The following is a 27,618-nucleotide window of genomic DNA, read 5'->3' as shown; positions in this document are numbered from 1 at the left end:
AAGTTTTATTGGAAAGGGTTGATTCACTGGAAATGATAACTAAGTTATCAGGTTAGGGATGCACCAATACCAATGTTTTTACGAGTACTGATACCTTTTTTTACTGATACCTATTGCAACTGTTTTGTTTATACTTCAGCTGTCTGCAATATCATTTTTTTTTTTTTGTGCTTTTTTCAATGTGAAACATGTAAATATATGTTAACCACTTAAGCCCCGGAGGATATGGCTGCTCAAAGACCCGGTCCTATTTTGCGATTCGGCACTGCGTGACTTTAACGGACAATTGCGCGGTCATGCGACACTGTACCCAATTGAAATTGATGTCCTTTTTTTTCCCCACAAACAGAGCTTTCTTTTGGTGGTATTTTATCACATGTGCGATTTTTATTTTTTGCGCTATAAACAAAAAAAGAGCGACAATTTTGAAAAAATAATATTTTTTACATTTTTTTAATTCTCCAAAAAAAAATGTAAAAATCAAAATTTTTTAACATTTTAGGGCAATTTGTTTTCTGCTACATATTTTTGGTAAAAAAAATCGCAATAAGCGATTTTTGCGCAAAAGTTATTGCGTTTACTAACTACGGGAAAGATTTATGTCATTTTTATTGTTTTTTTTAAAACTAGTAATGGTGGCGATCTGCGATTTTTTTTTTTTTGCGGGCCTGCGACATTTCAGCGGACAGAATGGACCCCTGACTGACATTTTTGACACTTTTGGGAGTACCAGTGACATTACGACAGTAATCAGTGCTAAAAAATATGCACTGTTACTGTAAAAATGACACTGGCAGGGAAGGGGTTAACTTTACTGGTGATCAAGGGGTTAAGTATGTCCCTAAGGGCATGATTCTAACTGTGGGGGGGGGGGGGGCGTGGCTTCTGATGTAATCACAGAGACATGCGATCCTACATAGCAGGATCACATAGCCTCTCTCCTGCGGGAGATCGTGGCTGTCTGAGCCGCCGGTCACACGCGCTGGCTCCCCAGGGAACGAGCCGGGGCGGGCGAGCGACGTAGGTTTAATTTGCTTTGCCTGTAAGCGGCTGAGTGCCGCAGTAAATAGATGTTAGGCGGTCGGCAAGTGGTTAAAGGTGTAAAAAGATTGAAACAAAAAAAAGTTTGAATTATTATTGGTTTATAAAATAGAAGTGAACAAAAAAAATCAGCAGGAAAATAATAATTAAATGGAGGAGAATAGGGGGTTAATTTAGGCTGATTAGAGTAAATTAAGGATTAATCAGGGCTTAAACAGATGAACATTTAATAAAAAACACAAACTTTTTTTTTTTTTACTTGAAACTTAAACTTTTTTGCTTAAAACAGGCTTCATCTGCAGATCTAAGATCATCCCTTTGATCTGTAGATGAAGAAACAAAAATAATACAAAAAGAAACAGTGTTTCTTTTTATCTTAGTGTCTCAGCGGCTGAACAATGTTGTTGATAAACATTACTCAGCTGTTTTTTTGTTTTGACAGCTCCAATTGCCCAGACTTTGTTTACACTTCATCTGTCAACAGGCGAACCCTACTGACAGTTGAATGAGTCATTGATTGTTAAGGACACGGCAGCCCCGCCCCTAAAAGAGAAGTTTGGGTTTCTTTTTTTTTTTTTGCTTAACCACTTCAGCCCTGGAAAGCTTTACCCCCTTAATGACCAGGCCATTTCTTGCGATTCGGCACTGCGTTGCTTTAACTGACAATTGCGACGCCGTACCCAAATACAATTGATGTACTTTTTTCTCACAAATAGAGCTTTCTTTTAGTGGTATTTGATCACCTCTGCGGTTTTTCATTTTTGGGCTCTAAACCAAAAAAGAGCGTCAATTTTGAAAAAACACCAATATGGTCTACTTTCTGCTATAAAACATTCCAAATAAAAAAATTTAAAAAATCAAATTTTTTATCAGTTTAGGCCAATTTGTATTCTACTACATATTTTTGGTATCAAATTCCCAAAAAGCGTATAATAATTGGTTTGCGCCAAAGTTATAGCGTTTACAAACTATGGGATAGATTTATGGACTTTTTATTTATTTTTTTATTAGTAAAGGCGGCGATCATCGATTTTTATCGGGACTTCGACATTGCTGCAGACAGATCTGGCACTAAGTGACACTTTTTGGGGACCAGTAACATTAATTCAGTGATCAGTGCTAGATAATATGCACTGTTACTGTATAAATGACACTGGCAGGGAAGGGGTTAACACTGGGGGGGTGATCAATGGGTTAAATGTGTTCCCTAGATGTGCTTACTAACTGTTTTGGGGATGGATTGAACAAAGGCAGAAAGAGATCGGTGATTCAGCTTAGCTGAATCACACGATCTTTCCCTGCCTGACAGGAAAGCCGTCTTACATTGTTTACATACCAGATGGCTCTCCTGTCAATTTTGCCGAAGATCGTGGGAGGCCGGCGGTGATCGAGCCCGCTCCTCACACGGTCTGGCGCCCACTGTGTTTAATCACAGCAGTAGCGTGACTCCCGCGGCACGTGCGTGCCGCCAAAACCGCATGCACATAATCACGTAGCTCTACGTGATTATGCAAAGCCGAGCCGCCCTGCTGCATTAATTCTGCGTGGGGCGGTTGTCATGAGGTTAATTTATAATTAACTAGGTGGATGCAGCATCGGTCCGATGCTGCCTCTATGCTCCTGCGCCTCTGCACTGAGCACCGCTGATCGCTCGGTTCTGACAGCTCCCTGAACAGAGAGCTGCTGACTGTCCCCTCCTCGCTCACTGGAGCGCTGGGCTGTGGATGGGTGGGGAGTGGGCGGCTCAGGCTCTTAGCAGCTCGCTGAGAGGCTGAGCAGGGTGTCAGTCCAGACACCTGGTTGATCCCAACTCCGTGGTCGTGATGACCGGACCGACTTCTGTGGCGTCAGCTGAGAGTGGACTTAAGCCTCATTTCTGGAAAACGAACTGCACTCCTGTGATCCATAGGAGATGGACAGCCAAATGAGCTTTGGCTGTACATCTCCTTTAACAACCAATAATTGCTGTCTTTTTTTTTTTTTTTTTACATTTCAGCTGTCAGACGGGGAATCCCACTGACAGCTGAAAGAACCAAGCTTGTAAGTATCTGTTTCAGGTATTGGTGCATTTGCACGAGTACAGATACTCATGAAAATGCTTAGTATGGGCACTGATACTGATACCGGTATTGGTATTGGTGCAACCCTATTTAAGGTCGCTGTTGGACTTTTGTTGGCTGTCTGTATCCCATCAGAGAGCTTTCCCTTTACTTTCTGTCCCAGAAACACATCAGAAAGTTAAAAGACATCTCCTTAAAGCACCAGAATGGGTTTTCCCTTTCTTCATCCTCATCTCGGGTCCCCCTTCTGTGATCCAGGCCCCTCCCTCCTGTTCAGTGCACCCACAGCAAGCAGCTTGCGATAGGGGGCACCCATGCCGAGTCTCTGCTCCCTGTGTCCATTCAAACACCAAGCCAAAATCCAGCCCTTCCCCCTCTCTCCCCTGATTGGCTAAAATGCATTAAGATAAAAAAAACCTGCCTTTACAACTCCTTTAAAGTAATAGAAACCTTTCAGGGACCTTAACCCTTCCACATTTTAAAACCAAAAAAAAAAAGTTTTGGCTTTACCACTTGCCGACCAGCCGCCATAGTTCTACTGCGGTAGGCCGGCTCTTTTGCGTGAAACAACGTACCTGTATGTTGTTTTGTGCAATAGCCAGGGGGAGGCGTGCGCTGATTGGCCAGAGGGGGAGCCAATCAGCGGGTCCGCGGGACGCGATGCCTGCCGGCCACCCACGATCACTCTCTATAGAGAAAGAACGGCGGTCTGCCTATGTAAACAAGGTAGAACACCGTTCTGTCACAGATGAGCACAGGGATCCTGTGTTCCTGCTTTTCAGGAACACAGATCTCTATGTTAATCTAGTGAGTCCTTCCCCCATACAGTTAGAAAGCACTCCATCAGGGACACACTTAACCATTTAATCGCCCCTGGTGTTAATCCCTTCCCCGCCAGTGTCATTAGTACAGTATCAGTGCATATTTTTAGCACTGATTACTGTAGTAATGCCACTGGTCCCTTCAAAAGTGTCAGTTAGGTGTCCAATCTGTCTGCTGCAATGTCACAGTCCCGCTAAAAATTGCTGATCACCGCCATTATTAGTAATAAATAAATAAATAAAAAAATGCCATAAATCTATCCCTTAGTTTGTAGCCGTGATAACTTTTGCACAAACCAATCAATATACATTTATTGGGATTTTTTTAAATGATCAAATTCCATCAAAAGAAAGCTCTATTTGTGGGGAAAAAAAATTCATCAATTTTATTTGGGGACAGAGTCGCACAACCCCGCAATTGTCAGTTAAAGTAGCGCAGTGCCGTATCCCAAAAAATGGCCAGGTCATTAAGGGGGTAAAACCTTCCGGTCCAGAAGCTGTTAATTTACACTTTAAATACACATTATATACCTGACGTTTTGCTTGCAGTCTTCCTAGAAATACTGGGGCTATTTTACAAGAATTAAAATATGGTGTCATTTTCTGGTAAACCCATCTAATTCTGCCATCTTTCTAGTGGAGTAATAAGAGGGAAGGTGCTGTACAATGGAAATCTAGTCACATCCTAGGATTATCCTGGAAAGAGACTTATGACATTACCACTGGCATTCCCATCTCTATTGTATTGGGGTTGATTTACCAAAGGGAAATAGACTGTGCATTTTGCAAGTGCGGTTGCATTTTGCAAAGGCATTTGCTCCAGTCTAGAGGTTAGTAAACGAGGAGAAGCTCTGCTTATTTTCATCAATCATGTGTAAGCACAAATGCTATCTTTTTTTTTTTTGTGATTGGGTATTCTTTGCAAAGTGCAGCTTCACCTCATTTTCTAAGCTCTGAAGCAACTGCACCTGCTGAGTGCACAGTCTATTTATCTTTAGTAAACCAACCCTATTGTTTGCTCCATATAGTTGCAGGAACGGAATATAATCTTTGGTGGTGTCTGTGTGTAAGTTTTTTGCTGAGAGAATGTGCAATATATTTATGTACTATTTCCATATGATTTTTTTCCCATAGATTTCTATAAAAAGAGTTTCTGTTATATACGTTATAAACCTCATTATACCCGCCTGTTTCTTGGTTTTCCTGGATATTGCAAGTATGTTCATCCAGAATTACAAAAGTAGACTTGACTTCAAGATCACCGTTGTTCTGGGTTTCTCCGTGATGCTGCTAATTCTGAATGCCTTGCTGCCCAATTCTGATAACCCTCCCATGTTAGGTATGTTATATGATAATAGAATGAAATCTACAATTCAGTGAAATATGACATGGGTTTTAAAGAAAACCTGGCATGAGAGCACCTGCTAAATGTTTGGCCGTTATACTGACAGAACAATATTGCTGTTAAAGCTTCTAATTCCTCTGATCCAGATGTGCATATTTATGGAAGAGCCCTGGGGCCATCATAAAAAAATTTTCAAGGATTTCTGAGTTTGAAAATATATATATATTTTTTTTTACAAAATTCTGAGTTTAAAAGTCAGAATTCTGAGATTAAAAGTCAGAATTCTGAGATTACAAGTTTGGACCATGCTAAAATTTATTAAACACAATTCTGAGATTAAAAGTCAGAATTCTGACTTTGAAAGTCAGAATTCTGAGATTAAAAGTCAGAATTCTGATATTATTAATACAGTAGTCTCTATTATGATGATTTTAGAGCCAATGGGGAATCATGTAGTAACACCCACAGAGCATCTTTCTGCAGACATACATATTTTCTGCTCTGTAAGATTTGTAAATCTATCCTAGTTACAGCACACAGTATATATAGGGAAGCAGGGCAGTGCTGGGCTCTGTAGTTCCTCTACTGTATTTAAATCTCCTCATTTCGCCATCATCTTCCTTCTCTGCCATCTGCTCCGTCATAAAGAGCCATGCTGAAAACGTGTGTGTCTATGGTCATAACAGATCAACCATAACAGTTCCTTGTCTGGAAAATACAGCTTTCTTACAGACTCTTATCCCATACCAAACGTGAAAGTTCAAGCTATAGCAGTCCTGAGGCAATAGCGTAGTGGGTAGAATGACAGGCTTATAGTGGTGAAGATTGTCGGTTCCATCCCAGATGACTCTTTCTTTTTAGATTATATATATAAACTTTAAATATATTGATATTATCATTAACATATTTTAAAATATAAGGTAAAAAGAGCCATGCATGTGTGTGTGTGTGTGTATGTGGGGGGGGGGGGGGGGGGTCACAGCCTGGTGTGTTTTCAGCTTCCATAGATATCAGAACACAATGGGCAGCACAGTTCTGCACCCCACCTTATAGGAAACATTACACTGTTGCCTGCCCCTACATGAGGGAATTGTGAATGGTTAGAAGGCAGCAGGACAGTGTGTGTGTCTATGGTCAAGAACAGATCAATCATAACACTTACTTACCTACACTAATTCAGCTTTGTTACAGACAATTAGCCTCATATTCTACACAAAAAGTACAACTAAGCTCATACCTTAGTGGTTAGAGCAGCAGGTTCACAGAGAAGAGGTTGTGGGTTCTAGCCCAAGTGGGAACACCTTATTATATTTAAACTTATTTTAACATATGTGTTTAAAAGTCAGAATTCTGAGAATAAAAATCAGAATTCTGAGATTAAAAGTCAGAATTCTGAGATTAAAAGTCAGAATTCTGAGATTAAATGTCAGAATTCTGAGTTTAAAAAGTCAGAATTCTGAGTTTAAAAGTCAGAATTCTGAGATTAAGCCATTCTTCCCATAGCTCTTAGAAATAGGATGCCCTCATTGTTGAACCCCTTAGTTAGACACTATCTGCTTTGGAGAAAACTTGCAACTAGTGGCTCTGAGAGATGATTCAGCTCTCCAGTGCTTCGCCAAGAATCAAATATTACCTTTGTATGCAGCCAAATGTATTTTTTACCTAACACTTATATTTTTTTTAGGTATTTTCTTCTGCATTTGTATGGCCATGATGGTTCTCAGCATAATTGGAACAATAGCTACTTCCTACATGACAGAACAATCTACAACCAACCCACAGGTGCCTGTATGGATCAAGATACTGGTCTTGAAGCATCTGGCACGTATAATGTTCTTTAAAAAAAATTCTGCTAAAGAGGAAATGATTACACCAGTTACAGCAGACAATGGTAAGCGTCCACTAGAAGATTTTTTTTTACATCCCTTTGTCTATCCTCTTTACAAGAGGAAAACATTTACAAGACTTAATTTTCTTTTACAGATCCTGAAAATACTAAAAAATCTGAAACAAATGAAGATGTTTCAGATGGGAGGAGATCATTGGAAGATGATTCGAATGTCAAGAAAGAGGTTAAGCTGTTAAAAAGAATATTGTTAGAAATTTTAAGGATCCATCGTGAACTGATACTTGATATGCAGCAGAAGAATGCAAAAACAGAATGGTCACTAGTAGCCCAGATTGTAGACCGACTAGTCTTTATTCTGTATCTTTTTATCATAATTTTGGTGTTTGTCATTATGCTCTGTGTTTGGATCATTTAGAGTTTGCTTTTACATAACTAAGTCTTTAGGGTCGGCTAGAGAACGTTTTGTACAGCAGAATAAGAACCTTCAGACGTTGATAAATTGTAAATTCCGATGTGCAAAGTCAACCAAGGGTGGACTGTATGCTAAAATGGTTGATATGGGATCCATACAAAATGGTCATAGGCTGACTGTGGTAGTGTTTCCTTGCAATATAAAGTCCAGAAACAAGCCATAACGTTTCTGCTCTACCTTCCTCTTTGGATGTGCTAAAAGCAATTGATTCATAGGAGCTGATAATTCGTTTAAAGAGCCTTGTAACTAAATCAAAACTTAAAAAAAAAATATCCTGCTAAACAAGAACTATCATAAGTCACTGTTTCAGATGCAACATGAGTCGTAACCAGTGGCGGCTGGTGCTCCATGGGCCGGGGGGGCGACAGACGGACCGCACCATACCCCCCCTGGACCACACAAGGCCGCACACCATACACCCCCCCCAGGACCACAGCAGGCCGCACACCATACCCCCCCAGGACCACAGTAGGACCCCACCCCCCCAGCTCACTCACCCTGCCTGGACATCTGGACATGTGCAGCAGCAGCAAACAGCGGCGGCGGCTTCAGCGTCTTCCCCCTCAGTCTTCTGCGTCTCCTCTCTCCTCCTCCATGCCCAATGGCATGGCTTCTCCTTTCTGCCAATCAGGAAACTGGTCTCAGGACCCGCTTTCTGATTGGCCAGGATGAGGATCCGTATGACAATAGCGAATATTCATTCGCTATTGTCACACAACTGGGTGGGTTCGGGGCTCACCCTTTTTATTAGCCTATTAGAGCCTCTGGCTCTAATCACATGGTTAAAAAAAAAAAGCCCCATTGAACTCCATGTGTCCGGCGCCCTGCATGTAGATTAGGGGGCCGGACGCATGGATAGGGGGGGCGATGCCCCTGTGCACCAGCCGCCACTGGTCGCAAGGAATCACATGACAATGGAAATCACATTGCTTTCAATGGTGCCTGTTCACATCAATGCAACTCAGCACAGCAAGATTTTGGAAAAGGTTTGGTGTGATTCCAGCATAATTTTGCACCCAAGTTGGATATAAGATGCACTACATATTCGCACTGAAAACCAGATCAAAATCAGATTGCAGCAGTGTGAACCTACCCTAAATATCAGTTCTGGCATCGATTTTTCAAATCTTTTTTCTCTGGCAAAACCTTTAGCACCCAACAATTCTGGGTATGTTAGATCCTTGTGTCTCTCGTTACACTACTGTGGTTCCATCTACCAGCTGTTATCACTAGTGTGTCCAAGGGACCTAATAAGTGTAGCCAGGTGCCGCTGAACATAGGAGCGATCGGGCTGTGTTGTTGGAGAGTGGGCTGTTCTTCGGTGCTTGCGCTCTCTCGATTCTGCTTCTTCAGCGCTTGCTCTCTCTCGCTTCTGCCACTGCACAGAGGACAGAGCAGGCTGTGTGTGTCTGTCAAGTCCTCCCCCATCCCTCCTGGCAGTTATCGGCAATACACAGGGAAGGAGAACAGAGAGTGCAGCTGCTCCTTCCCTCTCCCCCTGAAGGATTCAACTGTTGCAGGGGACACTGGGATCTGCAGTCTGGAAGAGGCTTTGCACTGTGGAGGCTAATGGGGCTGAAAACTACAGGCCCCACAAAGACACATTGAGAAGGGATGCAGGGCCGGCCTTTGGGGTGTGCGAGCTGTGCGGCCGCACAGGGCGCCATGGGCAACAAGGGCGCCGTGCGGCCATCACAGCTCGCAGAAGATCAGGCAAATCAGGCTGCACAGCGGGAGGTAAGCGGCGACCGCCGCCTGGCCAGGGTTAAAACCGCTTACCTCCCGCTGTGCCTCGGTCACCTCACCTACTGCTGCAGCCTGTCTGAGGCGAGCTGTGTATTACACACAGCTCAGCCTCCGATCCACGCATGGTGACAGATCCCTCCTCCCTGCAGGGATCTTCAGCTCCTCCACGCCCCGCCCTTCTCCTCCTCCTCCCGCCCACACTCCCCGGGGATGTGTGGGTGGGAAGTTTAAAGAAAAGTGCAGACAGCATGAGATAAGGTAAGTGAGGTTTCCTTCAAAAAATTGTAGGGGGGTCTCTGATGTGGGGGGGCTCTGTGTGAGGGGGGGGCTCTGATGTAAGGGGGCTTTTTGTGTGGGGGTCTGCGATGTAAGGGGGGCTCTGATGTGGGAGGCTCTGTGTGGGGGTGGGCTCTGATGTAAGGGGGCTTTGTGTGGGGGTCTGCGATGTAAGGGGGGCTCTGTGTGTGGGGGGGGCTCTGATGTGGGGGGTCTAATGTAAGGGGGGGCACTCTGATGTGGGGGGCTCTGTGTGGGGGGGCTGTGATGTAAGGGGGCTTTGTGTGGGGGGTCTGTGATGTAAGGGGGCTCTCTGATGTGGGGGGCTCTGATGTAAGGGGGCTTTGTGTGGGGGTCTGTGATGTAAGGGGGGCTTTGTGTGGGGGGTCTGTGATGTAAGGGGGTCTCTGATGTGTGGGGCTCTGTGTGTGGGGGGGCTCTGATGTAAGGGGGCTTTTTGTGGGGGTCAAATGTAAGGGGGGCTGTCTGATGTTGGGGGGCTCTGATGTAAGGGGGCTTTGTGTGGGGGGTCTGTGATGTAAGGGGGGCTTTGTGTGGGGGGGCTCTGATGTAAAAGGGCTTTGGGTGGGGGGTCTGTGATGTAAGGGGGGCTCTGTGTGGGGGGAGCTCAGGTGTAAGGGGGTGTCTGATGTGGGGGGGTCTCTGATGTAAGGGGGCTAGGTGTGTGTGTAGGGGGTCTCTGATGTTAGGGGGGCTTTGTGTGGGGTCTCTGATGTGAGGGGGGCTCTGTGTGGGGGGTCTCTGATGTTAGGAGGGCTTTGTGTGGGGGGTCTCTGATGTGTGGGGGGTCTCTGATGTAAGGCGACTCTGTGTGTGGGGTCTCTGATGTGTGGGGGGTCTCTGATGTGTGGGGGGGCTCTGTGTGGGGGGTCTCTGTGTGGGGGCTCTCTGATTTAAGGGGGCTCTAAATTAAGGGGGACTTTGTGTGGGGGGGTCTCTGGTGTAAAGGGGGCTCTGTGTGGGGGGTCTCTGATGTAAGGGGGGCTAAGTTATTAGTGATCATAAAAAATAAAAGTCAAATAAAGTGGAAAAAAGGTGCAAGAAAATGCGCGTGCGGGGGGGGGGGGGCGCCACAGGATTAGCTCGCACAGGGCGCCTGAACACCTAAGGCCGGCCCTGAAGGGATGAGAGCTGCAGAGTTTCCCTGGGCTTTGAGCTAGAGGTCAGGGCATAGCAGTACTGGGAACCAGAGTGTGCAGACCTGTGGCCAGTGGAGTCTGTGCCTCGCACCAGGGAAACCGAGACCTGTGTAGAGACGGAAGTACCAGGACTGAGCCACTGGAGGGTCTCTTGGCTGTGAAGAATTGGAGCAGTGCAGATCCATGAGCAGAATGCCTACAGCTGAGTGCTGGGACTGAGCCTAGAGAGGATCAGAGCCCCCCTCCAGGCAAATCCAGATGTGAGCTGATTGTTGGATAGCGGGACTGTTGTTGCTGTAATGTTGGGACTGGTGAAAGGGCATTACTGCCATTAACCTATTACTGCTAGAAAAGACTGAGCACAAAGGGACTGTTCATCTAACAAGCAGCCTTACCAACTGCATGCAAACTTTGCTGGGACTGTACTTACCTAAACCGCCGGAAAGACTGCACCCCATCATTAGTTGGCTGAAGGATTGGGGCAAAGGACTGTCCCCTCCGATGCCTGTTCTAAAAGGGACTTTACTTGTTGCCCAGAGAAGTGTTTCTCAACTTTTTTCAGTCAAGACACCCTTTAAAATTCTGCAGCTCATTTTGAAATGTAAAAAAACGAAACTATTAGTTTTACATATTGTGGCAACATCCACACACGTAGGACACAAAACGTTATACAGGTGATTTATTCTTCCAAAACAAATGCACCTTTTCACACTGGTACTGACTAGTATTTCACGGTTTCTCTTCTCCTGCAGTTCCTCTCCCTCACTCAACTAATGTGACCCCAGTGCCGAAGAAGAGGGGCAGAGAAAGGGCTAACAAGAATGCTATGCATGTTCCCTCCTTATTAACCAATGACATGATTGGTTTGTTAGGGTTCCAGGGGCTAGAAGGATGCAATAATGCACAATAAAAGTGCAGAATAAAAATTTGGCTTTGTGTAACTAAAAGGCAGCCTTGATCCACCTGTTGGCTTGTATACAATTTTTTGGGCAAATTTTTATGCATTTGCCAGGACACCCCTAAAGAAACTTGAAAGTACCCTGGTTGAAAAAGGCTGGTCCAGAGTAAGAGGAACCTCCATCAGATGGTCTGGGTCTTAAGCAGGCCCACAGGTTACAGGAAAGAAAATCACTTGATTCCTCCATCAACACAGTCAGTGTGAATGAGGGAATATCTCATGTGGAGCTTTTGTCTTCTCCCAGCAGGGGGGCGCAGGGAAATCGTCCCTGCCCGGAGAACACAGTGATTACTGCTAGCGTCTATAGCAAGTGGCGTACCAACAGGGGGGGGCGGTGCGCCCCGGGTGCCACACATTAGGGGGGGTGTCAGGAAGCACCAGGGTGACACCTGGGGCCGGCCGCCGGACTGCCTCAGCCGCTCGCTGAGCTCGCTGACACAGGAGCGCGAAGGAGGAGGAACTGTTTAAAGCAGAGCCTGGGAGAGAGACTCACCATCATTTAAGAGGCCTGAATACACAGCAGGCGCTGCCGTAGTGAACTGTGCTAGTTAATGAGAAGGTAATTGGTTGCTAGGACCTCTATCAACCAATCACCTGCTCATTAACTAGCACAGTTAACTTTGGCAGTTCCCGCTGACCACTGTGTATTCAGGGCTCATAGGTAGGAGGAGGAGGGGCACTAATATTGTAAGGGGGTTCTATTGGGGGGGGGGTCTGCATTGTAAAGGGGTTCTATTGGGTGGATGTATTGTAAAGGGGTTCTATTGGGTGGATGTATTGTAAAGGGGTTCTATTGGGGAGGGTTTGTATTGGAAAGGGGCTCTATTGGGGGGTCTGCATTGTAAAGGAGTTCTATTGGCGGGGGCTTTGTATAGTAAAGGGGTTCTATTTTGGGGGGTCTGCATTGTAAAGAGGTTCTATTGGGGGTCTGCATTGTAAAGGGGTTCCATTGGGGGGGGTTTGTATCGTAAAGGGGTTCTATGGGGGGGCTTTGTATTGTAAAGGGGTTCTATTGGGGGAGGGTTTATTGTAAAGGGGTTCTATTGGCGGTGGCTTCGTATTGTAAAGGGGTTCTATAGGGGGGTCTGCATTGTAAAGGGGTTCTATTGGGAGGGTTTATTGTAAAGGGGTTCTATTGGGGGGGGGGTTGTATTGTAAAGGGGTTCTATGGGGGGGGCTTTGTATTGTAAAGAGGATCTATTGGGGGGAGGGTTTATTGTAAAGGGGTTCTATTGGCGGGGTTTTGTATTGTAAAGGGGTTCTATTGGCGGGGGCTTTGTATTATAAAGGGGTTCTATTGGGGGGGGTCTGCATTGTAAAGGGGTTCTATTTGGTGGGGTTTGTATTGTAAAGGAGTTCTATTGGGGGGGGGGTTGTATTGTAAAGGGGTTCTATTGGGGGGGTAGTAATGTAAAGGGGTTCTATTGGTGGGGGCTTTGTATTGTAAAGGGGTTCTATTTGGAGGGGCTGTGTAATGTAAAGGGGTTTTATGGGGGGGCTGTATAATGTAAAGGGTTCTATGGGGGGTGGGGCTGTGTAATGTAAAGGGTTTTATTGGGGGGGGGGGGCTGTGTAATGTAAAGGGTTCCATTGGGGGGGCCCTTAGGTGGATTGAATCTTGGCCGATCCCTGCTGAAATGGCTTAGATTTGATCCATCTATGGCAAGCTATAGCTTAGTAATTCATACAGATTGCACTCTAAGCAGCATAGTCTATTAGTTGCAGGAAAGTTATTGAAGTGTTGGCCATCATTGCCGTTACTGTTATCTATGCCTTTATTTATTGCTGATCTACAGATTGTCAGCTATAGAGCAATATACTGTAGACCAATGTTTTTCAACCTTTCTCCATTCGTGGCACCCTTGAAAAGTATTTTTTAGTCTTGAGAAGGGTTGAGCGAACACGGACTGTATTGTTCGGGATCATACCAGACTTTTGGGTTTTCGGTATCTGGACACGGACCCGAACATTTTACTGTATATTCGGGATACAGTCCATTGTTCGGTAATTTATTTCATGTTTTAGCGCGGTTTTAATGGCACAGCTGCAGGGCAGCCAATCAACAAGCGTTTAACTAGTGTGCCCTTAGAAGCCTAATGGTATGGCTGTGATTGGCCAGTGCAGCATGTGACCCAGCCTCTATATAAGCTGGAGTCACGTAGCGCCACGCGTCACTCTGCTCTAACTACTGTAGGGAGAGGTTCCTGCTGCTGCTTATTTGAGGGAGAGATAGGAGATTATGGTAGGGACAGGCTGGAGATTGCTTTCAGGGAAAGAATGGGACACAGGACGGAAGAATGTTCTTTAATCAGACATCGATCTACATCAATTTTATTGTGTGGGGGTGAAGTGCATGATCTTTTTGCCCTGACCTGAGCCAAGTGAGGAGGGGGGAAAATTTTTTTTTTTTTAAATCAGTCTGTTAGGTGGGCGGCGTGCGGCGTGCAGCGGCCATTTAATGCAAGCTCAGTGCATATGTGTCTGCTTAATCTGGATTTTAAAAAAAACAAAACGTTTTTTCCTTCATATTTTACTGTGACATACAGCGTTTAGACACTGCTGTTCTAATATCACGAATTTAAGGGAAAAAATAATGATTTTTCAGTTTTCTATTCATACTTTTCTGTGACATGCAGCGTTTAGACACTGCTGTGTTCTAATGTGCTATTCAAAAATCACCAATTTAAGGGAAAAATTATTATTTTTCAGTTTTTTATTCATACTTTAGTGTGACATGCAGCATTTAGACACTGGTGTGTTCTAATCTGTTATTCAAAAATCACAAATTTAAGGGAAAAATAATTATTTTTCGTTTTTTTTATTCATACTTTACTGTGACATGCAGCGTTAAGACACTGCTGTGTTCTAATCTGCTATTCAAAAATCACCAATTTAAGGGAAAAATAATTATTTTTCAGTTTTTCATTCATACGTTACTGTGACAAACAGCATTTACACACAGTGCTGTTCTAATCTGCTATTCAAAAATCACAAATTTAAAGGAGAATACATTTTTTTCATTTTTTCCTTTATATGTTACTGTGAGATAAAGCCTTTAGACACTGCTGTGTTCTAATCTGCTCTTCAAAAATCACCAATTAAAGGGAAAAATAGATTTTTTTCATTCATACGTTACTGTCAGATACACCCTTTGAATACTCTTGTTCTATTCCGCTATTCAATAAACACCCATTTAGGGGAAAAAAATTAAATTGCGGCCTAGTCTGCATATGTTACTGTGAGATACACCTTTTGTATACTGTTGTTCTATGCCGCTATTCAATTAACACCCATTTAGGGAAAAAATACAGTATAAAATTGCAGCCTAGTCTGTATGTGTACGTGTGAGATACACCCTTTACATACTGTTGTTCTATTCTGCTATTCAATAAACACCCGTTTAGCGGAAAATTAATAATTTTGCAGTGTTTGCTGATTATATTACTGTGAGATACACCCTTTAAATTTGTTTGGCGCATCTCCTTCCACCACCGAGGATTGCAGGGTGCTTCAGTTTGCCTCCTGTTGCTAACTCCTCCTACTCCACTTCCTCATCCTCTACCGCCTCCGCATCCGGCCAGCGTAACACCTTCACCACCAACTTCAGCACAGCCAGGGGTAAATGACAGCAGGCAGTTTTAAAACTTGCCTGTTTAGAGGAAAAACCCCACACCGCGCAGGAGTTGTGGAGGAGCATGGAACAACAGACTGATGAGGGGTTGGTGCCAGTGAACCTCAAGCTCAGCCTGGTGGTGTGGGATAATGGGCGAAATCTTGTAGAAGCTCTGGTCTGGGCCTAGCCGGTTTGACGCACATCCCTTACCTGGCGCATGTACTGAATTTGGTGGTGCAGAGGTTCCTTAAAAATTAACCCGATATGTCAGAGCTGCTGCAGAAAGTGCGGGCTGTCTGTGCGCACTTTCAGCGTTCTCACCCTGCTGCTGCTCGCCTGTCAGCGCTGCAGCGTAACTTCGGCCTTCCCGCTCACCGCCTCATACGTGACGTGCCTACAAGGTGGAACTCCACTTTGCTCATGCTGGCCAGACTGTGCGAGCAGCAGCAGGCGATAGTGGATCAGCTGCAGCACGCACGCGTGAGTCGCTCTGCGGAACAGCACCACTTCACCACCAATAACTGGGCCTCCATGCGAGACCTTTGTGCCTTTTTGCGCAGTTTTGAGTACACCACCAACATGGACAGTGCCGATGACGCAGTTCTCAGCGTTACTATCCCACTTCTATGCCTCCTTGAAAAAACGCTTTGGGCGATGATGGAAGAGGATGTGGCACAGGAGGAGGAGGAGGAAGAGTGATAATTTCCAAGGCTTTCAGGGCAGTCATTCACAAGTGGCTCCAAGGGTGGGTTCCTGTACCCACAAACGCCAGGTACACAATTGTCCAGCAAGGGCACAGTTCTGGAGGATGACGAGGTGGAGGATGAGGAGGAGGAGATGGAGGAGGAGGAACCATGTTCACAGCAGTGTGGAACCCAGGCCAGCTCGTGGCCATCACTGGTGCGTGCCTGGGGTGATACAGAGGACACTGATGATACACCTCCCACAGAGGGCAGCCTTTCGTTGCCTCTGGGCAGCCTGGCACACATGAGCGATTACATGCTGCAGGGTCTACGCAATGACCGCTGAGTTGCCCACATTCTAACTTGTGCTGATTACTGGGTGACAAGACTCCTGACGGGGACATAGGGTTTCCATGGTCTGCCTAGCCAGAAGGCCTGGCAGACCCCGTTCTTCATGGTAGCTGAAGCCACCTTGAATACTAGGTCAGGGGGGCTCTCCCGAAGAGAGACCCCCCCAGGGCAGAGGAGGAAGGAACCTGAGGGCCACACATCTAACCTTCCAAGCCCCCATCACTCCAGCAGGTTTGCATAGCCGCCACCCAACCTTGGTCAGGCCGGATGACAGCACAGCGCCCCCACTGGATAACTGATAACAACAGATACTACACTTGATCTTAGCCAAAAGGTCGAGAAGCGATGCTGGTGGCATTCCCACCTGACAGCGGGGGCACAGTGGAAGCACAAGGCGAAGGCAGAGGAGGAGGAGGAGGTCGCCAACGCAGCCAGGGCACTGCCAGCACCTCAGAAGGCAGGGTTAGCATGTATGAAATGTGGAAAAGCTTTGTCGGCACGCCACAACAACCAGGACCACCAGCTGTTTTTTTTTTTTTCACTCAAACTATCACCCGGGTGTATAAAAAAGTGCACACCAAAAAAGTGAAACACAAAAAGTGCACAGGATGTACACATGGTCCCTGACCCTGAACCCCGGGGCGCAAGGGACTGGGGTACTTACACTGGCTAACCTGGCCGAAACCAGGCAGCCCCGTTCTTTAGGAGGTCTGCTGAAACAGACCACCCCAAGTACTAGGTGGGGCTCTCCCGAAGAGAGACCCCATGAGAGAGGGCGAACCAAGCCAGAAGGCCATATCCACCCCCTCCCAAGACTTTCAGGGACAGGCCCAAGGCCCTACACCCTACTAATCACGCTGTGCAAAATAAAGTGTACCGCCACAATAAAAAACACAAAACGTGAGACACACAACACATAAGAGTGGGGAAAGGGATAGTGGAGAAGTGCAATCTTAGTGCCACGTTGCAATACTATGGCAAGCCCTTCAGCCAGCAATAAAAAATTCCTCTGGTCCTGACTCCTGACCAAAAGGCCCAGCCCTAGAGGCAGGTGTGAAAAACGTGTGTAGGAAGTGCAGTGTCCTTGGTGCCATACTCATAGTGTTGCCATCCACCGTGAATTATGGCACCCCTGGACTGCCACTCCAGGGATACATACACCACAGGCTTTTCAGAATCACGGTCCCTGGCAAGACCAGTGCAGCCCCGTCCCTACCAGAAGGCCTCAGAACTTAGACAGCTTTTGGAGAGCCCGGCCCACAACCAGGGACACATACCTTTTCCAAGGCCAGACTCAACCAAAAAGAGGGAAAAAAGCCCCCCCCCCCCCCCCCCCGCCGGCATCACCGTTCCTTACCATATACCATATACAGTTCCTTACGATTCCTTACGTACTATACACGTACTGAATGATGGGTCTGCCCCCTTCAACTTTTGGGTCTCCAAATTGGGCACATGGCCCAAGCTTGCCCTTTACGCTTGGAGGTGCTGGCTTGCCCTGCAGCCAGTGTATTACCTGAACGTGTATTTATCACGGCTGGGGGCGTTATCACAGACAAGCGCAGCCGCCTGTTCAGAGCCAACGTGGACAAGCTCACGTTCATTAAAATGAACCAGGCATGGATCCCACAGGACTTGTCCGTACCTTGTGCAGAATAGACATGTATACCTGCCTTACCCAGCCATTGTTGTATTTTTGATCTTTCTCACTCTTTTGGGGTGTAACCTAATTTAAAAAGAAATCAAATTAAAAACAAAAACCAGTGTTGGCTACCTCGTCCTCCTCCACCGCCGTTTCCACCTACACCGCCACATCCACCGCCAGCTCAACCTCCTACTCCATATGGGCCTCGTCCTCCTAGATCAAGATGATTATTTTTTATTTTTATGTTTTTTTATGTTATTTTAAGTTATTTCCCTATCCACATTTGTTTTCAGAGCACTTGCCCGGCTCTTAACAAAATTTTTCTGCCATTTGCAGCCCTCTAGCCCTTTCCATGTTTTTTTTAGAGCCATTTTAGTGCTCAAAAGACTTCAATGGGGTTCGGGATCGGGGTCAAGTTCGGGTTAAGTCCCGGTCACGAACCCGGACTTTTTTTTTCAAGTTCGGCCGGACCCGCCGAACCCGGACATCCAGGTGTTCGCTCAACTGTAGTCTTGAGGCATCCCTATTCAAGGTTCAGTTCACGTTACTGTATGTTGCGGAACACGAGCAAAATCACGCTCATTCCTGACACACAGACAAATGCTCTGCTCTTTACCCCACAGTTTGGAAAACATGGGGTGCTTTTGGTGCGGAGTAATTTAAAAAAAAAAAGGGTCAAGGACTTTTTTCCCTGCATTTCTGCGGGTAGGAAAGCCTATTCAAATGAATGGGCTGTACTACACGCAGCATGCAGATGTGAACCAAGGGCTTGTTCACATGTAAGGTTGGAGGGGTGGCAAAACCACATGGTTGAGCTGTTTTTACCACCCCCAACTTCTCCACCGTTAGCTGCAGCGCCAGCAGCTGGGGGTGTACACATGTTGTAGCTGCAGCTGGAGGTAAACACAGGGTGCATGGGGCTATACTGCAACTACCCCACAACTGTATGCATTACACGTGGTTGCAGTGTGGTAACCAGATGTTGCATTTACAAGCTTAAAACAGGTGGTAAGGCTGAAATGCGATCTGAGCATGGATTTCTTTTCAAAGGAGCAGCAGTCCTTGCTGCTATCACAAACAAGCCCTAACAAAGCAGTTATGAGGGTACAGGAATGAGGGGGTCAGGATTAGAAATAACATACATACACAAATACATACACACACACATGCACACACACAAACACACACATGTATATATGCACACAGAAAGATACATGTGTACACACACCCACATGCACACACACACACAAATACAGACACATGCACACACAGATACATGTACACGTACACACACGCACACGCACACACACACGTACACACAGACAGATGTACACACACACATGTACGCACACACACACACACACATACATACGTACACATACGTACACACATACAGTATCTCACAAAAGTGAGTACACCCCTCACATTTTTTAAAATATTTTATTATATCTTTTCATGTGACAACACTGAAGAAATGACACTTTGCTACAAAGTAAAGTAGTGAGTAGGGATCGACCGATATCGGTTTTTCGTTGCCGATACCGATATTTTGGCCATCGCATATTGGTATCGGCTTATCTGGGCCGATATTTTGCACATTTAAAGTTTTGCAAAATAAACACAAATTTCGACACAAATCTGTTACTGAACATGTTAATATTTATTTATTAACTTTTTTAACATTAGGGCTCGTTCTTCACACCTTAACTGCATGAAAACTGATAGGAAAACTGCACTTGCAGGGACATCAGTTTCACATCATCTGATTGTGAATGATGCAAAAACTGCTGCAGTAGTGCACTCACTCATTGCAATAATTTTAAATCACTACTGCAGCAGTGCAGTCAGTGGCAGCAAAACTGCTAGAAACAAGCTAGATAACAGATAGATAGTGGATTGGAGTCAGTGGACTACTGCTGCAGTAGTGCACTCACTGCAATGATTTTAATCACTACTTCAGTTAGTCAGACATTGGATTGGATTGGACTCTTAGCAGTAGGGCACTCACTGCAACTACAGCAGTCAGTGCAAAACCGCTAGAAAAAAAGCTAGACAATAGCTAGACAGTGGATTGGAGTGGACACTAGTACTACTACACTTTTCAATACTCCCAGTTAGGTAAAACATTATTATAATGCAGAAAGCAGAACATTTCTGCATGTTCGTGTTCACCCGTTAAACGGCTTCTGTTTTTTTTTCATATAATGCTGCCACTTCATTAACATGCTAACTTGGTACAGGAGGAGAGGAGGACAGAGGAGCAGAGAGAGAGAGAGGTATCTTCTAGCATGGGAAGCAAGTCTCATTTTCTTTCCACCACTGAAGAGGATCACCACTTCTTCTTTTAATTACTGGTTCCTTCAAATAGACATGAAGTTCATCATCTAGACTCATCATTGCCGATTCAGAAGAATCCTCCGCATGAGGCCCCAATAAAACACTGAAAATGTCATGGTCAATTTGACCACGATGAAGAAGATTCTCTTCTGTTCATTGTCGTCTTTTTGAACATTTTTCTGTTTTTGCAGCATGCTGCTCTTTCAGATTGTTATATGCTGTTCTGGACTTGTCTTTTAGTCAGGAACCTCCTGCACCTCCTGTTGAATATCTTCTGTCAGCCATTGTCTTGCCTTGGCCAATATATCATCAGAAGAAAAAGCATTGTATTGAGGATTCAAAAGACTTGCCAGCACAACATTTTTAATCTCTTCATGCTTCTAAAAACATATATCAATCAAAGCTCTCTGGCTTGACAGACCAATATTTGAAAGCTGGAGGGTGTTGTGTGCCATGACACTGAGGTCTGACATATCAGCAAGCCTCATTCCTTTCCACATGTTTGATCCGCTGTCTCGAAGGAGCACAAGCATCACTCGGTCTTTGGTGATTCCCCATTCTTCAAGCATGCCTAGAAACATTTCTCTACTGTACTCCCCGTGTGGGATCCTTGCATCACTATTGTATTCAAGACCAATTGCCTTTTTGTCCATCCGCTGTCAATGAAGTGGCATGCAAGATTCTTTAGTGACTCTGTTTGTCCTCCTCCTGACCAGCAGTCAGTCGTGAATGAGAGTGAGTTGCCAGCATTCTCTGGTTGCAGCATAGCCTTTACTTTCTCAACAACCTTTTGGTGAATCTTTCCTAGCATTTTGGTTCGATAATACTTCTCATTCTTCAGTGTATACCTTGGCTCAAGTATGGACATCAACCGCTTAAATCCTGAGTCAGACACCATTGTAAATGGCTGCTTATCAGTGACCATCCTCTCTGTGATTACTCTGTCCAGCAGTTGGGACCTTCCATCTGAATCTAGACTGTGACACGTGTTTTTTTCTGAAACATATCTGTTATTGTTGCCTGGGATAGTGGAGGAGGTATTTCAAAATCACATTGATATTAATTTAGTTTTTTCTGTGCTGCATGATATAATTCAATATGATGAACTCTTACATGGGCCCAAAGATTTTACGTATTTTTGTTTTTTGCAGTTACTGATCCCATGCTTATATTGTTTGTGCATGTGTTGCACACTGCTGCTTTTCCTCGAGATGGTTAAGACGAGAAATAGTCCCAGACCATACTTTTACTTTTTCTGTCTTCATCCATCTCCATTGCAATTTGAAAGAGACAATAAGGTTAAAAAAAAAGCCGTCTGGCTGCTGGCACCCTGGCCTGCTGTGGGTGGCTTTCTGGCATCCTGTTGTGGGACGGTGGCTGACGCCTGGCAGTGTGGGTGGCTTGCTGGCACCCTGTTGTTGGTCGTTGGCTGACGCCTGGCAGTGTGGGTGGCTAAGCCCTAGCAGTGTGGGTGGCTAGCTGGCACCCTGTTGTGGCGTAGCTGCCTGCTGTCACCATGTTGTGGGCCGGCGGTGGCTGATGCCTGGCAGTGTGGGTGGCTGGCTGGCACCCTGTTGTGGGTCGGTGGCTGACGCCTGGCAGTGTGGGTGGCTTGCTGGCACCCTGTTGTGGGTCTGTGGCTGACACCTGGCAGTGTGGGTGGCTTTCTGGCACCCTGTTGTTGGGTGGCTGGCTGCTGTCACCCTATTGTGGGTCGGTGGCTGATGCTTGGCAGTGTGGGTGGCTGGCTGGCACCCTGTTGTGGGTCGGTGGCTGACGCCTGGCAGTGTGGGTGGCTTGCTGGCACCCTGTCGTGGGTCGGTGGCTGAAGCCTGGCAGTGTGGGTGGCTTGCTGGCACCCTGTTGTGGGTGGCTGGCTTGGTGTCACCCTGTTTTGGGTGGCTGGCTTGCTGGAACATGTGGTGGGTGGCTGGCTTGGTGTCATCCTGTTGTGGATGGCTGGCTTGCTGGAACACTATGGTGGGTGGCTGGCTTGGTGTCACCCTATTGTGGGTGGCTGGCTTGGTGTCACCCTGTTGTGGGTGGCTGGCTTGCTGGAACACTGTGGTGGTTGGGTGGCATTGCAATTTGAAAGAGACCAATAAGGTTAAAAAAATGGCTGGCTGCTGGCACCCTGGCCTGCTTTGGGTGGCTTGCTGGCATCCTGTTGTGGGTCGGTGGCTAAAGTCTGGCAGTGTGGGCGGCTGGCTGGCACCCTGTTGTGGGTCGGTGGCTGACGCCTAGCAGTGTGGGTGGCTTGCTGGCACCCTGTTGTGGGTCGGTGGCTGACGCCTGCCAGTGTGGGTGGCTTGTTGACACCCTGTTGTGGGGTGGCTGACGCCTGGCAGTGTGGGTGGCTTGTTGGCACCCTGTTGTGGGGTGGCTGGCTGCTGTCACCCTGTTGTGGGTCGTGGCTGACGCCTGGCAGTGTGGGTGGCTGGCTGGCACCCTGCTTTGGGTTGGTGGCTGACGCCTGGCAGTGTGGGTGGCTTGCTGGCACCCTGTTGTGGGTCAGTGGCTGACGCCTGACAGTGTGGGTGGCTTGCTGGCACCCTGTTGTGGGTAGCTGGCTTGGTGTCACCCTGTTGTGGGTGGCTGGCTTGCTGGAACACTGTGGTGGGTGGCTGGCTTGGTTTCACCCTGTTGTGGGTGGCTGGCTTGGTGTCACCCTGTTCTGGGTGGCTGGCTTGCTGGAACACTGTGGAGGGTGGCTGGCTTGGTGTCACCCTGTTGTTGGTGGCTGGCTTGCTGGAACACTGTGGTGGGTGGCTGGCTTGGTGTCACCCTGTTGTGAGAGGGTGGCTTGCTGGAACACTGTGGTGGGTGGCTGGCATGGTGTCGCCCTGTTGCGGGTGGCTGGCTTGGTGTCACCCTGTTGTGGTTGGCTGGCTTGGTGTCACTCACCCTGGCCTGTTGTGGGTGGCTGGCTTGCTGGAACACTGTGGTGGGTGGCTGGCTTGGTGTCACCCTGTGGGTGGCTGGCTTGCTGGAACCCTGTTGTGGGGTGGCTGGCTGCTGGCACTCTGTTATGGGGTGGGTGGCTGGATGCTGGCCTGGCACCCTGTCGTGGGTGAATGGCTGGCGGCTGGCAGCTGGCACCCTGCTGTGGCTGGCTGGCACCCTGTGGTGGGTGGCTGGCTGTCACCCTTGGGTGGATGGCTGAGGCCAGGGACTGTGGGTAGCTGGCTGGACACCATGACCGGACTGCAGCTGCACACACTGTCTGAGGCTGTCCGAGGCATGGGAGGCGGTCTTAGAAGGCAGAACATGTCAAATTATAGGCCCAACACGCGGAGACACGTGAAGCAACACATGCAATGACTTCACGTGTGCGCCGCACACAATATCGGCAATATTTGTAACTTCTCGGCCGATTCTGATATATCTGGGAAAGTGCATATCAGCCCTCGATACATATCGGTCTTGTCGATAATCGGTCGATACCTAGTAGTGAGTGTACAGCTTGTATAACAGTGTAAATTTGCTGTCCCCTCAAAATAACTCAACACACAGCCATTACGTAAGCATTATTGATTTCTTACATGATTAAACTAAGCACATTACTACTCTCAGCTATTTATACAATGAGGATTTAACATGTATGCTGATCATTCCAATCGCTTGGTATGAGTTATATTAATGGTTCTTTGTTTTTGAAGTTGTATAAACTAAGGAACACACAGACTGCCTAATTTCCTTATTTGGTGGATTTTTTTAAGATGTGGAGAAATTGTAAATAATTTTAAAAGTACAAATAATTGTAGTGTACTAAGGACCGCTGTTTCAGAATAACCATTTGAATGGAAGCCTTCGGTCCCATACACTTCACAATTTCTCTTGTTAAATGCAGTATGGGTCTTTGGTGCGTTTATTTTGTTTGCCTCACTAGGGCTGTTACAGCTGACCATTGAGATTGTTATACCACTGTTTGATGTTTTATTTTATTGTTTCTTATATTTGTACTTTGAAAATTTTCAATAAAAACCATTGAAAGAAAAAGTACAAATAATTATTTTTTATTGAACCCTCACCCACATAAATTGATTTTTTTTTCCTCTTTGGAGTTCAGTTTATATTCTGCATAAAAAACCTCTTAAAGTGGTCAAAATATTGTCAAAACCTAGTTTAGTGTTTTAAGTTTTTAGGTTTAAGTGGAAAATAAGTAAATATATACAGTTTAAACATTCACCGCTGCCACTTTACAAGAGTAAACAACATCTAACATTCACCATATTCGCCAATAGCTGAATATGAAGCAGCACTGTGATATACCCAATCAATATACACATACTTTATATACAAGTGTCCTTAAAGTGATTAGTCATTCCAGTAGCAGAGTTTATAAACCACCACACCAGTAATAGAAAAATGCAGCTCCACAGTGATCTTGTTCTCCAAAAAATCCTTGGCACTGTCAACTGGAAAAAAAAACACCCACTGTATGGTCCACCCACTCCCAGAAACTCCATCTCACTCATCGGATTTGCCTCTCAAATGATGGATCGGCAAATATGGTGAATGTTATCAATAACAACTTGATAGAGGGTTTAACTGTTCCCCATTTTACCCAAACTTAATTTAAAGAAGAGTTTACATATACTGTTCTGTATACAGGTGTACATCTATTTTAACAATTGTCCATTACCTTGCATTTTTTTTAAGGGAATGTTTTAATCATCTCTGTGCTTATTCTGCAGTCTTGGTGCAATGAGCTTATCTCCTGGGACTCTGATGACTTTTGTGAAATGAATTAGCATTCAAGGGACATACCTTACCAACATTGTCATTTGTAAGCAAAAGAAAAGTCAGTCTGGCTTTTGCTTTTCAAGCTCCCCAGTACTGTGACTGAACAAGAAATAAGCTGACCCATGTTTTCGCATGAACACAGTGGACCTTCTCCCCTGCCTCCTTTACATTGTGTTTAACAGACCTTTGAGCGAATTTATATGCTTACAAATGACAATGTTGGTGAGGTATGTCCCTTCAGTGCCCCCAGTGGTCTAGAGGCGCACATTCTTGCATCACCAATCCCTCCAGTGCCCCCAGTGGTCTAGAGGCATGCATTCTTGCATCACCAATCCCTTCAGTGCCCCCAGTGGTCTAGAGGCATGCATTCTTGCATCACCAATCCCTCCAGTGCCCCCAGTGGTCTAGAGGCATGCATTCTTGCATCACCAATCCCTTCAGTGCCCCCAGTGGTCTAGAGGCACACATTCTTGCATCACCAATCCCTCCAGTGCCCCCCGTGGTCTAGAGGCACGCATTCTTGAGTCACCAATCCCTCCAGTGCCCCCAGTGGTCTAGAGGCATGCATTCTTGCATCACCAATCCTTCCTAAGGCGGACATCTATTGGCTGGCAACAATCACAGTGTTTTTATATGCAGTCTACCATACGCATGCACACATTCCTTGTGAAACATACATTGAACTGATCACATATATTCCCCTGAAGAAGATTGTAGAACAATACCGAAATACGTTGGGTGTCTCCTCCGTCATTGTAGCAACTTCTTATGACAGGAATCATGTGATTATTGCTTACAGTGTGCTTTTATTCAAGACTGCAACATTTTGTAAAATGTCTTTGCTATGTTAGACTTCACTGTTCTATTCATGGTTTTATCCTTGAGACAATAAATAAATTGTTAATTTTATGATTTACACTTTCTGACTAGTCTTGGCCTTTAATGTCCCCCCAGAGGTTTCTTCTTTGTTGTTTAGCTATCAACAGGGATGTGGGCAACCCCTAGCTCCTGTAAGGAAAAGATTCCGTGCTATGGATATGGGGAAAGGGGCTGCGGCCTCCCTCTGATATAGCCAAAGGCTATATCTAAAATAATTTGGAGGACAGGCTGAGCATATACCCTAGCTCCTGATCCCCCACAGTTGTTCCCACAAATTGAAAGTGCACTAAAAAAAAGGTGTGGACCAGGCCTTACTGTAGATATACCAATGACCGGGCAGCTTTTATTTCCAGATGAAGCCTTGATTTTACATCTGAATTTTACCTCTATGACAGTTTTGTCACTTCTGTGCATACTTTTGTGCATACATTTGTTTAGGCTGTGTGTTATACATGTATTGTAGGTGAAGTTTCCCAGGTTAACTCACATTATTAACATATTTTAATGCAGATGCTTATGCTTATATAATTTAAATGTTCTCAATCTTCACTACTTACCTAATCCCGATACCTTAAAAGCAATGGGTGGTCTGGCTGGGCAACATTCCCCATAGAAACAGAGCAAAGCAACAGACTGAAATGAAAAACAGCATGACACAGTGATCCAAGAGCAAGCATTGAGAAGGGGATAGGAAGAGCGAAGGTGAAATGCCACAAACAACACAGTGATCCTAGAGCATCACTGAGAAGGAGAAAGCAGAAGCCCAAGTGAATGTCATAAAAAGTACAGTGATCCCAGAGCAACACTGAGAAGGAGATAGAAAAAGCTCAGATGAATGCCATAAAAAGGGAAAACATACCTGCAAACAATGACCACATCCAGCATGCATGAGTAGAGAGCTCCACCATGTGTTGCCCAGAAATGCCATAAAACCATTTAAAACTATCACATTTTGCCATTAGTGATGATATTGGTGCCAGGGCATGCTCAGATCGCCACCTTGGAAAGGGGCTAGCCAGGAAACAGGCCACAGGAGCCTCATCACTTCCTGTCTTTCATGCTCAGAGTATACTTGCACTGCTGCAGCCATCTTTGAAATGGCAAACGCCTACAAAAAAGAGAAAAGAGGTGAAAAGCATATGGAAAGCAAAGGGAAAAAGCTGTCACTTACGTCAAAGCTTGTTTAAACGAACAGAGGAACAGACCCAAATTTAGAGGTTGTATAAAGAAAGGGAGAAAAAGGCACCACGTCCCAAGTAATGCGTAGAAGGAGAAGGAATTGGGGAGGGCGTATGTGGGGGACTTTTTAACAGGGTGCCAACATGAGACAATGTATGCTAAAAGCATGTAATATAAAAAATATAATTTTTATTGAGAAGACAAACAATTAAAAGATGTAAACTGTATTTCGACAAAGAAATCAGTATTACAACAAAAATTGGTTTCAAAACCACATGCGTGTTAACATTATAATTGCACAGATACAGTATATTGTGTTCTACACAGGGGTCTTTCCATAGCAGTTTATAGACCCTATTACCAGCCAGAAGAATGTCCTGGTTAGCGTCTGTGTAGGGATGAATGATGCCCAGAACTATAGCCCGACATGTTTCGCGGCGAGGGCCGCTTCCTCAGG

The 27,618-nt window shown here is 45.7% G+C and overlaps 1 protein-coding gene across 1 annotated transcript in view; it reads left to right on the top strand.

The window, feature by feature from the left end:
• LOC309565617 (5-hydroxytryptamine receptor 3A-like) overlaps window positions 1-7,531 on the top strand; it is a gene marked incomplete at both ends in the record, with an annotated part of 73,421 nt that extends 65,890 nt beyond the window's left edge. The window contains 3 exons of the mRNA XM_082270572.1: window positions 5,057-5,261; window positions 6,952-7,158; window positions 7,251-7,531. Of these exons, the coding sequence (XP_082126698.1) occupies window positions 5,057-5,261; window positions 6,952-7,158; window positions 7,251-7,531 (693 nt within the window). The remainder of the gene's footprint in view (window positions 1-5,056; window positions 5,262-6,951; window positions 7,159-7,250) is intronic.
• Window positions 7,532-27,618: the final 20,087 nt, after the last annotated feature.

The sequence above is a fragment of the Pelophylax lessonae genome, assembly GCF_965119305.1.
Source record: "Pelophylax lessonae genome assembly, chromosome: 10".
Lineage (NCBI taxonomy): Eukaryota > Metazoa > Chordata > Amphibia > Anura > Ranidae > Pelophylax > Pelophylax lessonae.
The sequence above is the reverse complement of the archived record's forward strand: the minus strand, read 5'-3'. Positions and strand labels throughout refer to the sequence as shown.